This window comes from Rissa tridactyla, chromosome 13 (assembly GCF_028500815.1).
Source record: "Rissa tridactyla isolate bRisTri1 chromosome 13, bRisTri1.patW.cur.20221130, whole genome shotgun sequence".
Lineage (NCBI taxonomy): Eukaryota > Metazoa > Chordata > Aves > Charadriiformes > Laridae > Rissa > Rissa tridactyla.
In genome coordinates this window covers 12,730,828-12,747,054 of record NC_071478.1, presented here as the reverse complement: position 1 = coordinate 12,747,054, position 16,227 = coordinate 12,730,828, and the positions used below count along the sequence as shown (strand labels likewise).

At 38.4% G+C, this 16,227-nt stretch overlaps 1 protein-coding gene across 2 annotated transcripts in view; it reads right to left on the bottom strand.

The window, feature by feature from the left end:
• Window positions 1-16,227, bottom strand: part of CIT (citron rho-interacting serine/threonine kinase) — a 141,098-nt gene that overhangs the window by 61,593 nt on the left and 63,278 nt on the right. The window contains exons 7-15 of one of the 2 annotated variants that reach the window (XM_054219220.1): window positions 12,328-12,544; window positions 9,742-9,864; window positions 8,836-8,977; window positions 7,390-7,565; window positions 5,944-6,045; window positions 5,587-5,729; window positions 4,536-4,629; window positions 2,587-2,790; window positions 1,202-1,355 (exon numbers count right to left, since the gene is read on the bottom strand). In XM_054219220.1, coding sequence (XP_054075195.1) covers window positions 1,202-1,355; window positions 2,587-2,790; window positions 4,536-4,629; window positions 5,587-5,729; window positions 5,944-6,045; window positions 7,390-7,565; window positions 8,836-8,977; window positions 9,742-9,834 — 1,108 coding nt within the window. In that variant the 5' untranslated portion in view covers window positions 9,835-9,864; window positions 12,328-12,544. Of the gene's footprint in view, window positions 1-1,201; window positions 1,356-2,586; window positions 2,791-4,535; window positions 4,630-5,586; window positions 5,730-5,943; window positions 6,046-7,389; window positions 7,566-8,835; window positions 8,978-9,741; window positions 9,865-10,036; window positions 10,051-12,327; window positions 12,545-16,227 lie in introns of those variants that run through there. The other variant, XM_054219219.1, reaches the window with a different exon arrangement.

Here is a 16,227-nt window from a genome sequence, read left to right as displayed (position 1 = left end):
GTCCATCAGTATCACCATTGTCACATGAAATGGCAAAACACTCAATTAACTTGTGCAGTTGTGTGAATACTGGACAGACGATTGCCAAGGAAACACCAGAACATATGCTTACATGCCATTTTTTTCCAGATCTGAGATAATACGATACAAACGCAATACAAAAATTTCAGAAACAGAAACTGGTGGCTTACGCAGGGTTCTAAGGAAAGAAGGCAGAGTGAGCTGAAGTCTGGCAAATATATGCTAAAATGATGAAAAAGACTCAAGGCTCAATGGCTCTCAAAGGGCAGAAACAAAGGAATTTAACACAACAGCAGCTCCACAAGTTCAAAATTAATGAATCAACAGAAATGTGAGTAAACATTCTGTGGAGCTGACAGCTGAAGTGCTGAGATAGTCATCAAAAGTAGCAGCACTGGCTTAGCAATTTATCATGGAAAATGGAGCACAATCATTGCTCTTACAGCATATTTGATAAAGAATATAAGGCAGACATGTTCCTTGCCCAGATAATCTTACAGTCCAAATAATTTAAAATACTATCCAACACAAGTCAGGCACTCAAACACAGATCATTGATGATCTGTGAAATATTTGCTTTTGCCACGGAGCTGGTGCCTCAGTACTAAATTCCATGGCTTCCATAGTATTATAAACAATTTTCCGTATAGGAAATTATCTGTTTCACTGATTTTATTCCATTCCTAGTGGAATGAACAGATTTTTGACAAAAAAATTAACCATATATTAGCCATATTAACTTTGAGGAAGAACTCCAATGCCCCTATGACTGCTGATATTTTATCACCTACAGGAGCTGAAAAAATCCAAACAAACTTAAATGAAGCTGTATCACAAGCAAGAACATACCGATGCATTTTAATCTGAGGAAAGGCATGGACAGGGCCATTTTGATTTTCCAGTCTAGTGCCCGCAGTAATATGGCAATTGCATCAGAAATTCATATAGAATTGTATTAAACTTCATCTTACCCCACAATTTTCACCTGCGAGATCTTAACATATCCTACCCGAAACCAAAATGAATTGTTTTGTTAAAAACGTCTGCTCCACGACACAATCCTGTTTCATTATGAATAATTATTCAGACCAAACACAATTAAATGCTCACATTGTACACAAACTTTCATGTTACCCAAAGAAACAGGAACTGTTTATAAATGCATTGTTATTCTACTTACAGTTACGGATATTATTCCAGTCAATTTTAGAAAAAAATGGATGGCAGCAGAGTCCCTCATAACCCAGCCTTTCCTTCTGCCCACAAAGCAGGCTCTGGATCAGATCAAGAAATTCACTACTAACTTTCACGTCCTCTGGGAACTTCAGAAATCTCTGCAGTAGAAAGAAAAGGATTTCTGCTCAGTAGAGAAACAATCCCAGAACAGTAAGGTTCAGTTTCATTATTCTGAGATGTGTCAGGCACAAAGGATAAATATTTATAGCATACAAATAACAGTATTGTGTATTTTTTCCAAATAGGCTTTTAGATGCATTTACTACAGTCAAGATAAGAACATAGGAACAACCATACCCAATCAGATAAATGGCAGACCCAGATCACCATCTTATGCTGAACAACAGCCAATGGCATACACAAATGGAAGAGTAAAACAAAAAACTTCCCCAGAAAATTCTCCCAAACTTCCAAGGATTTTGGCTTAGGATTTTCTGAACCAGGGATGATGTCTTTGTATTTGCCAGATCTCAATGGATTCTTCTTCTGTGAATTTTTCTAGGTACTTCTTAAACCCATATAAACATTCAGCAGCTGCAAATTTGTGGCAAAGAGCTCCCCAGCATGAGAATGTGCTATATAGAGCGTCCTTATTTGTTTGTAATGTAGTTACTGCTGGCTACTTTCATTTGATGCCCCTAATTCCCATCTTAGAAGAGAAAATAGGCAACCACTCTTTGGTCGCTTCCAGCTACACATGATTTATTTTTTTTTCTTTTTCTTTCCTACTGGCTCCTACAATTCTATGTGCTGCTTTTTGGACGTTACTAAGAACTAAACTAACATTTGCATAGATTATAACATCAAGATACTGTTCTTGAGCCCACCACTGGGTAAAGTTGGGATACTCTTCCCTTCCTACGCATTGGTTTAAATTTATTTACACTAAGTTTCACATGACATTTTAATCATGCAGACACTCAGTATCCTCAAATATCAAGTCTTTCTGCAGCTCTTCATAGCTAGCCCTTGTTTTTACTACCCAGAAACACTCAGTAAGATTCAGAAACTTTATCAATCCATAATTCATCCTTTCAATCCATTTTCTAGATTATTTTGGAAATGCTGCAACTATAGTTGCCGAAGATGGATAGCTAAATCTTTTTTAATTCATGCATTGCAGAAGATTATTTTTAGACACCCATTACAAAAAAATAACTCGATATCTACAATACAGAGACATATAAAAACAATATAAAGTATATATTCTAAATATTTTCCGAACATAACAAAGCAAGAGACACTCATAAGCTTCTTTTTTTCAACTGTAAAAACAATCTTTAGTTACAGCAAGTTTTTACTCAAGAACATGGAAGGAGTTCTCTCTACCTGGAAGTTCATGATGTTATTGAAAGTTTTTGCTGAAGTCCCTTCAGCAAACGGAGATCTTCCATAAATCATTTCATACGCAACGATTCCTAGGGACCACCAGTCACATTCCGGACCATAGGAAGCTTTGCCATCCCCATTCAACCCTGTTAACATTTCTGGTGCCATGTAGTCTGGTGTGCCGACAGGTAGCTTGGCATTTACCTAGAAGCAAAGATATACCAAGTGAAATTACAGCACTTTCTGTTCACTGTGATCTTGGTAATAAACCAAATCTTTTTTCTTTTTTCTTTTTGTTTTTTAAATGAGACACAATTTTCAGCCCTCCAAATTAATTTTAAGGAAGCAATTTTAAGCAAAGCTGTTAAGCACAAAAGTGCAAGGCTAAGGAAACTGCTGATAATCAAACAGAAAGCAAGCTCTTTGGTATAAAAAGTCAAATTATCAGAGCTAACTGTTACTAGAAAGTACAAACAGCTGAAGTAGAAAAGCAGCATTCTAAAAAGCATAGGATTACTAAACACTGATGTTTTAAGCAGTATGCACACTCCAGGGCTACTGCTTCAACTAGTATTAACAGGGACATCATAGCTGAAATTTCAAAACCAGTCAAATTCAGACATAAATATTCCCTGCCCTCATTCCATTCTGTGTCATCCCTACCTTTTTACCTTGTGTTCATGATCAGCAAAGTACTAGCGTTTGAATTTCTGAAGTGCTTAGAAAAGGTAATTCAGGAGCAAAAACTGCAATCACATTTGCACTGAGTAGCATAAAGAATGAAACAAAACAGCAGGCAGACTAACACATAAACCTGAAGATGCTGAAAAGATAATGTGAAGAAAAAATTTAAAAGAAAAATCCAATGCAGAGAAGCACTGAAAAGGGAAGAACAGGGAAAACAAAATATTAAGAGTCACGACACTAAGAAAATGCTACCAAAAAAAATTGTAAAACAAGGCAGGATTGTGGTATAGAACTTCATATTCTCGCTTAGATGTATTTTAATTTCAAATTATCACTTGAAATTGTATGCAGTTACCTAAATTTACAAGCAACTTATCAAAAAACCTCAACCAATTCACAGCTTTGAATATAGTGCTTTCTGGCAAGTAAAGCCTGGAACATTGGAATGTGACTCATTTCAATCAAGAGCTCCCTGGTCTTCAAAACTTTACTTAAAACAAACACAATTTTCAGTCCAATTATGAACAATTATAAATCCACTTCCGTCTTTAAACACACCATTGAACAGTTGTAAGAATCTCTACAAGTATTTCTCAGCCTGGAGAAGGCTCCAGGAGACCTTATAGCCCCTTCCAGTACCCGAAGGGGGCCTATAAGAAAGCTGGGGAGGGGCTGTTTGCAAGGGCATGTAGCGACAGGACAAGGGGCAATGGTTTTAAACTAGAGCAGGGCAGGTTTAGATGAGACATTAGGAAGAAGTTCTTTACAATGAGGGTGGTGAGACACTGGCCCAGGTTGCCCAGAGAGGTGGTGGAGGCCCCCTCCCTGGAGACATTCAAGGCCAGGCTGGATGAGGCTCTGAGTAACCTGATCTAGTGGAAGATGTCCCTGCTGACTGCAGGGGGGTTGGACCAGACGGCCTTTAAAGGTCCCTTCCAACCCAACACATTCTGATTCTATGATTCTAAGTATGATTTTGTATTGAAATGTAGCACCATGAGAAAGTAGACTTGCCTTTACCTTACTTGCCTATAAAAATTTTAATAAGCAAATATATATCTCCTGAGAGCTGCAAAAGATACTCAAGCTCATGTTTGAAAAGCCATTCATAAATGGAAAAATATCACTGTGAATAGATTATATATTGGACAAGTAAGGCAGAAGAACAAGGTGTAATCAAGGAACAGATATAAAGTTAGCTTTCCCTTTTTGAGTGGCCTATCCAAACAAGCCAAAGGCAAAGTTTAAATCCATGTTATTACCGTTTTGTTTACTGTCATTTTGGCAGCTGACCCAAAGTCCACCAGTTTAATGTGTCCTGTTCTGTCAATAAGAACATTCTCTGGTTTGATATCTCTGTAAGCAAGAAGAAAGCAATCAGTACCTTTCCATACTGTTCCCCACTGTCACATCTCAATAACAGGATATCCTTATTCACCTACACTCGACTGTGCTCAGTTGCATAAAACCTTAACAAGTGGGAGTCTTATTTCCAACTGTTGTTCTGTTTCCAAGCAAATAGGAAAGTAGTAAAGTTCCCTTTATTTCCACGGAAAGTTAATAATTATTGACAGAAGATGGAAAGAGAAGGTCGTTTTGCACCTTGACTACAGGGTAACTGAGTTACAGTGAAGTATTACGTAGCTTTCTTCCCAAATTTCCTTGCAGCTTATTATTCTGTACATCTTTCAAATCCAGGCAGCTATCCTGCATTAGAAAGCCACAGCCTATGCACTAAGTGCAGTCACTACTGTTTCTTGGAACATAAAATATTTCATAACATTTCCGAAGCCTCAGAATGGAATAAATTTCTTAAACACCAATATGATTTGAAAATGCATATAGAAACAGCCTTCAAGCCTTGATACGATCCTCAGAAAACTCTGATATTTAACTGGTCCAACATCCTATACTGCGCTGTTCACCAATCAGCGCACAACAGGTTTTTACAGTTACACTAATTTCCCATATTACTTGGTACTAAAAGCAACAATCTCCGGAAAAGATTTTCATTTTTTATAGTGCAACATTAAGGCTTCTTTTTACTAAGCCTCCAGAAAATATATATAACAATCCTTTCTTGATATTAGTTTGAACTTTACATCAAAGTTAATGCCTTTAGCTATAATTATAGTTGGAGTCTGATTAATTTTCTAATTTTCTCTTCTGATACAGCATGTGAAATGCTATCCTGAAAGAGGACAGAATATTAAAAAAAAAAAACAACACAACAAGAATACATCATTTCAGAAGACTTTTTCTGGAATGATAGTGATCAACTATTATGTGCAATGCAAAGCAATGTTTACCTACCGGTGTACATAACCCATCTGATGGACACTGTGAATGGCTAAAATCAACTCTGCAAGATAAAACTGGACCATACTCTCATCTAGTTGGTCATCATATCGGTTTAAGAGTGACAGTAAGTCCCCTCCAGGCTGATACTCCATAACCTACATAAAATTTTACAGGAACAGATATAGTTCATACATACAAAAGATATTCCATTCAATTCCTCCATATTACACTGGACACATATCAAACAGCAGCATGTAATGCAGGAAAATTTACAGAAGATGAGCACACTTCAACCACCACATTGTTCTTCAGCATACCAATGGCAATAGCGTTTAATAGAGGAGAAAAGAAACAAAGAGTAGGCATTACCAAGTAGAGATTTTTCTTGTCTTGAAATGCATATTGTAACTGTGGAATCCACGGACTGGTGCTCTGAGATAATATATTGCGTTCTTCCTCAAAAAATGACACCTACAAAAAAAGGAAGTGTTCAGTTATGTCACGACGAAAATGAGTTAGAATACATTAGAATCCCCTAGTTTCAGAAAGATTTGAGTCTGTGCCAAAGGCACACATCAAAAAAAGTTACCCAGAAAATATTAAATGCTATTTCCTTGTGATGTGCACCTTTAAAAAAGTAATTTTACTCCTTTGTGTTTTCCGTTCCCCCCCAAACCTTCTGTTGTCTAGCTTGCTTTCAACTGAATGGTCTCTGCAACAAAGGCCAGCTTCCCTTTCAAACCAGTGAAGCATCTACCAGTCTGGAATGCAATCTTGGTTGAGCTCATCTGGACTGACCCTAATAAAATAAAAATAATCTCAAAAGAATCAGACAAACAGAAAAGAGGCTAGAGCAACTATGGGGTAGCATCTCACAGCTAATTCAGTAATAAATTCATTGTAAGGTATTAAAATAAAGACTTTCTTGAAATCATCCTCTAGCAACTATTTAATTATTCAGATGTGCAGCCAGACAACAAGAAATTAATTGTATCACAGAGATACTGCAAGTTCATTTAGATCAACATTCCCTACATTCACTGACCCATGCTCAACAAGGCTGAGCAAGTGTCATATTGAAGGTAGTATCACACTTTGCTCTCCTGTCAACCTATGCCATAGCAAGAGTAATTTTAGTTTATCTTCATTTCTGATAGCCACAAACAATGCTAAGGAATCTCAGGAGCAACATAACAGCACCATATATTGGGAACAACTGATGCAGATATTGCTGTATGAATTCACAAGGTCTTTCATGGAGTATCTCTGTCCTCCTTGTCATCCCATGTCAGTGAAAGATTAACTTCTGTTTCTCACCAAACTATGATAGCAACCTTCATTATCCCTTTTTTTAAGTTTCCAAGTAACACATTTCTCAAGCTAGTGAGAGGCTCTCCATAAAAATCCAGTCGCCACAGTTTGCCTTCACACCCACTCTTGACATTCTATGTCGCTCTTTAAAATAAAAAAACCTTAATGAATAGATTGTCTGAAAATTCAAGCCATCATCAAGCTGATCAATACTGATACAGTATTTTCTTCATTTGTTTTTTCTTGTCTTACAATTAGATGGTAAACCCTTTAAGACAAGGGCCATTTTTCGTTTTGGACGGCACCTCACACAATAGATTCGTAGTCTATGACAATGGCTTTTAAACACAGCAAAACTACACACAAATATATTACTTCACTGAAATGTAGGATGATCCTTCTCAAGATACACTTTTAACTTAATTCTAATAGTAGTGACCAAAAGGAAATGTTCAACAAATCATAATGTATTGTTCTACTATCATAACAGAAAAATATACATACGTGCTCCTGCGCCAACAAGGACTCCTTGCTCGTCACCTTCATAGCATATACATCACCAGTAACTTTCTCTCTTACTACTTTTACATCTGCAAAGTGACCACAGCCAACCACACTCTTTACTTCAAAATCCTTCACACTGGGTTGCAGTTCCCTTAATTCAGCTATAGTCTCTGCATCTATAAAAATAAAATACTTATTTTTACATTAGCCAACTGGCATTTCATAACAAACACAGCATCAAAAATGAGGAATAAAACAAAACAAAAAGCCCCACATTTAGTTCCAGACTTTAAAGAAATGTTAAATTATTCCAGAATGTGCTTCTTAAAAAAAGACAGTATGCATAAGTACTAGAAAAAGACTGTACTAATGCATAGTTAAGACTGAAATATGGTACATACAAAAGAATCAGGAAACGTTAAGACAGTTCCCATAGCAACCATAATTCTGTCCCATTCATAACATCATAGGCTGATAGCCTCTTTTGTTTCTAATTTCTTTCCAACCATCCTTTACCAATACAAAGTGTATTCTCTAAATATGAGGGCTTTACCCAGCCGAGTTCCACGAGTCAAGTGGCAGGGTTTTCTCCTCTGCCTGTGGGAGGCACTAGTCTATTGGCTAACAAATAACCGTAGACATTTATTTCAGTTATTCAGTTCAAGTTTTCCATTGACTAATTTCAACCAGCATGCACTGTGATAATCAATTGCTCACTGTAGATTGTTCTAAAAATTCTTCAGACTAGCAGAAAATTACTCTCTGCTAATAATATCTAGAAACCGTTGGATGGAGCTATTATAGAGGGCATGATGAGTTACTTTTAACCAAATGGCTTCCTAGTATATTTTAATAGAAAAATTGATGGATTTTTTTTTCTTCCTTTTCCCCAAAAAGAATCCAAGCACATTATCAGTAAAATATTTACTCCATCACAAATTCAATTTCTGAAGCACAGAACTACTATTTACAAGTTACACATGCAAAATTCAGGTAACACATTGAATCCAAAAGACTACTTCAAGCTGAAAGAGACAAGCTCCTTCCTAGATTTTTTTTTCCTTGTACCTCTAGTCACTGTCCTGCTCTCAACTTCTGACATCCTTCTGTTGTGCGTACTTGGAGCTTTGCTGTATGCACTACTCAGCCACTTTTAAAGAAAGTGCCTCCTCAACTACAAATATAGTACGGACTAAGAAGGATGCACATTCAAGTCACAGCACTTCAAAAGCCACTTGCATTTCACCTTTTTGGACCTGAATAAAGCCTTACTAAGATTGCCAAGATCCCCTTTGCAATGTTGAGTCTGCCCACAAAAAGTCAGATGCTCAAATCCTAGGTTACAATTTTTAATGAATCAAAGCAACTAAAGCATTATTTAAACGTTCAGATTCTTAAGAACTGTCTTTTATAATGACATCTGAAAATGAGTCTAAGCGAACTTACACTTCTTGACAAAGTTGCCAACATGTTTAATTTTCATTAAAGCGGGGTTCCTGCATTCTTCAAAAAGAACGAATAAAGAATCAAGGATGCCTTCCCGGGAGAGAGGAGACATCTGCTGTTGAGTCACAAAGAGTGGCTTCCCCTGGAAAAAAAAAAGAAGCAACAGCAGATGGAGTCTTAGACAACAATGAAAAGCCTCAAATCAATAACATATGTATAGAGCAGATTATATATTATCCATTTAAAAATCGCTACTTCAGAAATTAGACAAATGATACAGAAGTGTGAGGTAAATATATCAACTCACTATGTGTATCTGTAATAGCTGTTACAGGTATTTTACTTTCAGACAAAGTGATCCTTTAAAGATTGTTAAAGTTGAAATCACAGCTTTCTTGAAACTATCTACATCTTGCTGACAACTACGATCTGAGCAGCTTTTTTCTTGACATGGTACCATGTGGATTTTTTCATGGTACAAATAGGTTAAGCAATCAGTATTGATATTAGGTCTAGAAGGAGAAGGCGCTGAACCTCAGATGATCAAGTAGCAGCTAGTTAGGTAAACGCATCTCATGACAAACCCTCAGCTACACCACGCATGAAAAAATTGTTGATAACAGGACATGGAATGCAATATTCCATCTTTATGTGGGAAAATCCACTCAGGCTCAAACATTGACAGACAAACATGAGACCAGCTCCTATGCACTGAACTTTCTGCAGACTAGATACACACTTTGAATGTCAACAAGTCATCCTCCTCTTTTACCCCTTCCTTCAGAGGGCCACAAAGGCACGCTTTGAGTGTCCACATAGGCATGCAAAAGTGTATTTTGATACACTGCGGGGGGACACACACAAACAAAACCGAGATCAGCTAATCCCGGGCCAGACGCTCTTTACCTGAAAAAGCAGATTTAGCCGAGAAACTCGGCTGGTGATGGGCTCCATCGGTCCTGCCTCCACCGGATTTCGGGCGCATTTAAACTTCAACATCTTTACGGATTATGTCGTATAAAAGATCGCCTGATAAAGAGAAGCGCGACTTTCAAGAAGAGGTGATTTAATAGGCGACTTTAAATGAAAAAGGAGGATGAAGACGGGTACAATTTAAGCGACGTTTATATTTCCTTGGAGACAAAATTTATTAAAAATAACAACTTTGAACGCACGCAAACCCCCGCCCCGCTCTCCTCACCTTTACCGCCATCCGGGTTTGAACGGAGCCGAGGGCGTGTCCCCCCACCCCACCACTTCCGATGACGCGCCCCCCCTCCTCAGCCAATCCCGAGGCCGGCCTGGCGGAAGCGCCGTCATCACGTCCCTAGAGGAAGGGCTTCCCCCTCCTCGGGGGGGCGGGGGCGGGCGCGCGGGAGGACCGTTAACGGTTTTAACCGTCAAGGCGGCGGGCTGACCGCCATGTTTGTCGCTGAGGGGGGCCGGTTGCCGCCGCTGCGGGCCCAGCAACCGCTCGCTCCCTCAGGGCCCGGTGGGGCGGGGAGCCCGCGAGGGACCGTTCGGTCCCTCGCGGGCTCCCCGCCCCACCGGGCCCTGAGGGAGCGAGCGACGGGGTTCGTTCCCCTCACCATTTATTTTACCTTTTTTTTTTTCTCCTTTGACAAACCGTCAAAGGCAAAAAAAAAAAAAAAAAAAAAAACTCATTCTGAATAATTGTGACCAGAGCTGGCGCAACCGTAGGCTAGACGTCATAGTTGGCAGCAGCTAACTGCCAGGTAGGACAGCCAGAGGGGAAATAAAACTGTTTTGAGAAGCTTTAAACTGTGCTCTGTGAAATGCTTATTTGACCTTTATGTCCCACTTTTCTTTTTTTTTTGGTGATGTATGTGACCATCTTATTCATATATCGGGTAATTAGCTTAAAAGTGAAGTGTTGGTGAAAACGTTCCAGCTCGGCATCCCCTCCAAAGTGCCTATGTGCCGTCCATCAAAATGCTAAGTGGATTGCAGCATGACCTTGCTTTAACGATGGATGGGTACAGTGATGTCAGTGGAGAACATCAGCGTGAAGCGTTGATGCTATCTGCAAACATCACGATTATGCAAAAACACAGGATGCTATTTCAAAGTACAGTTCTTTGTTACACAGTGTCTTGGCAGGCTTTGAGCTGGCAACAGATCGAGGTGATGGGGTTCCTTAAAAGAAATAATCATGTTGCTGCATAGTGACACAAAAGAAGATGTTTTGCTATCCAGCAATCATTTTAATTATGCTAATAAGAGCTTGGCATCTAGCTGATAAGATAATGCACAGATGGATTTTTTGTATTATGACTTTATACAAATCATTTTACAGATTTGTGCTTCCTTCCACCTCTTCCAGTCCACCACTGGAACTCTGACATAATTTTGTTGTATTTCTTGTCTCAAACTTACATATCTGGGTTCACTTCAAGTTATTAAACCTGAAAGAGTTTTTAAAATCTAATTTATTGTCCACCACCTGCACTGCCAATTTGCTGTTTGGATTCCATTCAGGACACTGTCATTGTCTATGTCTCATCCACAACTGCATTGCACAAGCGAGATGTGCTCTTCAAAAGAAGTGCGATAAAGAGCTTTCTTTTCATAAACTGATTGATTTTCATGCTAGCGCACTTTAGTAAAATATCAGATCCTGCCTTGATATTTGCAGCCTACTCATATCTAAGGGTGCTCTGTCCTAGGTTTTAGACAAGTCTTACTGTCTGCCATCCAAACTGAGAGAACTTTAGGCTCCTCTGCCTTTCCCTTTCTCCAGCCGACCTTCTGCACAAATGGTGTTAGCCTCCTCTCTTTTAACTGGCAAAATTACTGTTAAATATCCACGCTGTTTCTAATGCCTCTTGGGAAATGACCGTATCTGTACATTAATTTAGATGTAGAAAATGAGGGAAGCAGAAGAGCTGGGTTCTCTTTCTGACATGTCCTTTCCGTATTGTGTTCAAATGATTCTATCTTCTCTGCAGGATGGTGTAGAACAGCTGATCCACAGACTGGATGAGGAGTTGGCTCCTTAAAGGTTTCATCTCACCCACATTAGGCTACCCTTTCCCTTCTGCAACATGAACGCTAGCTGTGGGTCTCCCACCCAATATCCCAAGTTTGACCAGCCGGGTGAGGCTGGCTGTTAAAAGCATTGTTTGGGATGGATACAGTTTTCCTCATGATTTAGGTGAGGGCTCAAAAGTTAGATCACTTCCCTTTAAGAAGGCCCTTAAATATATATTTTGCTAGAAGCAGTCATGTGGTAAAAGACCACTTACTGTTTTTTCTTCTTTGTTGTGGTGTAAAAGGCTCACATAAACAAGAATATCTACTAGCAAAATGAAATAGCATAAAAATACAGCTGCACAAGAACTGTTATCAAACATTAAGAAAAGAAGCTGAAGTGGCAGATGGAGGGAGCGGGGGAGACAAAGAAAAGCTGCAGTTTCAGTGATAACACCTCAGTACCTGTTTCTGATGTCTGAGGTAAAAAAAAATAAATACCTTTTCAGAAGAACATGTATTTTGTTTTTCTTTAAAGTGGTGATCTGAAGTCTTCAGAGTGAATGCGATGATTCCTTCATACTTTTGATATTTTTATCAAGAGCAATCACAGTAGACTAGTTCTTTGTCTTTATAATGGACAAATTATATATCACGTCTCGATTTTGGCAGCTACTCCTGTGGATAACCTCATTTCACGTGAAGGATCATTGCAAACCTGCAATTGTACAAAACAAGGGCTTATTCCTTACTATTAAATTAATAAAATAAATAGCTCTATGATTTTCTCTAAACAGGCCCCAATATGGTGCTCAACATGTTTTGACATCTCACCATGCAATTGGTTACCATCTGTTTGGCATTTTTTTATTATAAGAGTAGGGATTTCCCTTTATTTCCCCGGCCAAAATTCTCTTCCCTCGTGCTGTTGTGTAGTGCGCCAAAGTGACCCTGTTCCAAAGCTTGCTTGTCACTAACACCCTTCAGGCTTGCTCGGGGTCTAAGACACTAAGTAAAAGTAAAAGATGAGGCATGCAGTATGCCAACCTTTTGCCAAGAACCTGGCATTCAGATTCTCATCCAAACTAACATCGCCATATTTTAATGGGCAGAGAGATGCCAAATCCCCCCTAACATCATCTGGCTGTGAACTTCTGTATTTACAGCAGCGTCACTCTTAAACATCTTCATCTTTGGAGCAGCAAGACGCTGGTGACTGCTCTTAGGATGCTAACTTCCTGACATTTACATATGGCTAGAAGGCGATAAAAAAGGCTTGTGCTATCACAATTATAAGAGCTAAGCATGACCAAAAAAATCCCATTTTTTGTTCTACCTTGGAAATCTCTTCAGCTCTGTGGTTTCCAAAATCTAATGCTAATCCATTCATGCAGACTGGTAGCAGTTTGCAACCTAGGCTTCCAGAGTATGTGGACCCCAGAAATAAATCGCGTTCTTCAGCAATTCTTTTGTTGAATGTTATGGCTGGCCTTTACCATAGCTAATCTATATGCGTATGAAAACAAAAAATGAATTATTCCTTATCAGCTCTATTCCTTTCTGTAACTTCAGTATTCAAAAGATCCTGTAATAAACCAAGCTCTTCCATTTTTTTCCTAGCCCTAACCCTGATCATAGCTGAGTTACCACTTTCTGCATCAAAATAAAGGGTTAAACTTGTCTGACTTGAACGCTATCATAAACCCTTGCTAATAGTAGCTCTCACCACTGCTTAATGGGACCAAAATTATCCTAGGCACATTTTTTTCCATTTTCTTTTCCCAAACTATCACAAAATATCCAGCTTAGATGTAATAGTCATGCACACTACAGGGGACAGAAATATTTGCACAATACATCTTTAGGAGTAACAGTTATGGAAAAGGTAAGTAAATTCCTTTTCTGAGAAAGATATGAAGGCAAAGAGAAATAATCGCCAGGAAAACATATTGTCTTTCCTTCTGCCATATTTTTAATTTCCTCCTTAGAATTTTTGGAAAAAAGATCACTCTGCAATCATTCTCCTAGGATAAGCAGAAAGGAAATGAAACTTCAAAAGACCTAAGTGGCTGTTCAGTGTTTCTTCCATAGACTTCCACTAGAATATTAAAGGCCTTTTTTGTTTATATTAGCAATACGCTAATAATAGTATTATAAGTGTTAGTGTTCACTAGGGGGGGGGTTACACATTGTTTTTATTTTCCTTATATTTACAGAAGTAAAATCCACTAAAATAGTGTTTTAAATACACATGGTAGCCTTCCTATTAGGTACATAGCCATCATCTATCTTTGTGTTTATTTATAAAATTTCAAACAGACACATGTGATGCTCTTCAGACCTAGTCCCAGTTCTGAGGATTCCTCATTCCAGCACACACTGTTCCATGACTACCCAGGTTTTCTTACCAAACTCTGCTAACATTACATGTTGAATTTCTCTGTAAGCCAAAACACAATCATGCTAAATTTCTGGTTTGACCAAAATGAAATGGGAACCAAATTGGGTCACTAACAACACTTTTTATATGCAAATTAAGCATTTAACCGCATGAAAGTTAAGTGCTTCTTAAATCCTAATTGTCTTACACATTAATTTTTTTATGTTTATCCTAGACCAAATACCTCATTACTTACTGGAGAAATAATTTGTTAATTTTTAGATGCAGTAAAAAGCAAATGATCTTTTATATATCTCAGCTTCAGGCTTCCCTTGTGCCACCAGAGGAACACCCCTGATTCCACAAAAATTGTCTTATAGAAGCAATTTATTAAACCTCACGATCTGTCAAGACACATGAATATTGATGTCTTCACATTAACATCTCCTGGAGCTGCTGAAAACTAAATTTGTCATGACTTAACGGGAATTATATGTTGCAGAGCAACAAGTGACAAGGGCTTAATTAAAGCAAAACTGCCAAAGTATCTGAGCAACTACAATAAACACATTTTTTTAAAATGTAGCTAAAGAACTACTTGTATGTTTTCACTGACATGGAAAGGAAGGCAATGTTGAACTCTGTTTTAGAAGATAAAACCTAGAATGGGACAGGTGCAGTTTATCATCTGGAAATTGCATACAACAAAATACTCAGTTACTCTGGAATTTAGACATGGTCATCATGTAAAAGACTGCGATATCAAATCATATTTTACCTGGATTCCAAAAGACGATATGAACTGAGATACCTTTATAGTGAAGACAGCAAATTCTTTTGAGAGCACAATTAAAACTTATTAGTAGAATTTAATCTTACTTTGGTCCTAGGATGAATGAATTCTAGATGTTCACAGGAGGACTTTTTCCTTGCCTTAAACCAACAAATCCACAGGAAAGACACCCTTTAGTTTACTACAACAATAATTTGCTTGCTTGTCATCTGCGCTTCATTGCTATGTGTTGGAATTCTATTCAGAAACCTGGCATTCCCCGCCCTCCTGTGGGCTGCAGAACGTTGTGTATCCTGATTTGTGGTGAAAGAAGTTCTGACTCAGTCTAGTCCACGCACTATATTCGGAAACTGGAAATCTGACCGTCATCAAGGGAAAGTGCTCAAAAAGATTCATTCTGTCTTAATATAAGTAGTAGGCTCTTAGCTGATCTCTGTCCCTGAGCGGAGCCAGAAACAGAGATGTGCCAGACACACACCTCCCTGTCCAATACTGATGAGTGGCAGAGCCGTGCACACACATAAATCTTTTTGGCTGACTTCCATAAAGGTGGAAGGATGTGAATTAATTTAGGATTTAGCTAGATGGCGTTGAAAGATACTCGTATGGCGCTATACCATTGTGATTTTGGGGAGAACAGGTCTAGTGATTATTCGGAGTTTTCTGGAATAAACAAGGTTAGACTGATGTTGAAACTCAACTATGTAACAAAATGGCAGGCAGCCATCTGGGGAGGGAAGCATCACTAAATCAGTTTTCCACTGGAGTGGAAAACATTCCCCTTTTTGAAACAAGGATGTTTGTTAGTTTGTTGTTTGTTTGTGATTGGTTGTTTTTTTTAAATAGGTCAGTTCAATGCCAGTTGCAAACTACAATTCAGTTGGGAAGAGCCTGCTCATATCAAGTCCACACACTGAGGCAGTAGCTCCACTCGTCTCTGCTGCAGAAGTCATTGGGAGTAGAAGGTGCTTTCCCGCAGCCCAGTGTTGGCTGACAGATGTAGCTACAACATACTACAGAGTTCCAACATTTGTTGTCTAAAAGCAAAATAAAACGACTCTCTCTTACCTGCAGTTCTGTAAAACAAATACTGTCAGACTGAAGCATCAAAATTAAGTATTAAAATAGATTAAAGAAAATATGCCTGTTGAAATTACGTAAGCTCTTTTTTTTAAAAAGAACAACAAAACTTTTTACTAACTCTGGTGAATTAAGATGCAGAGGCAGA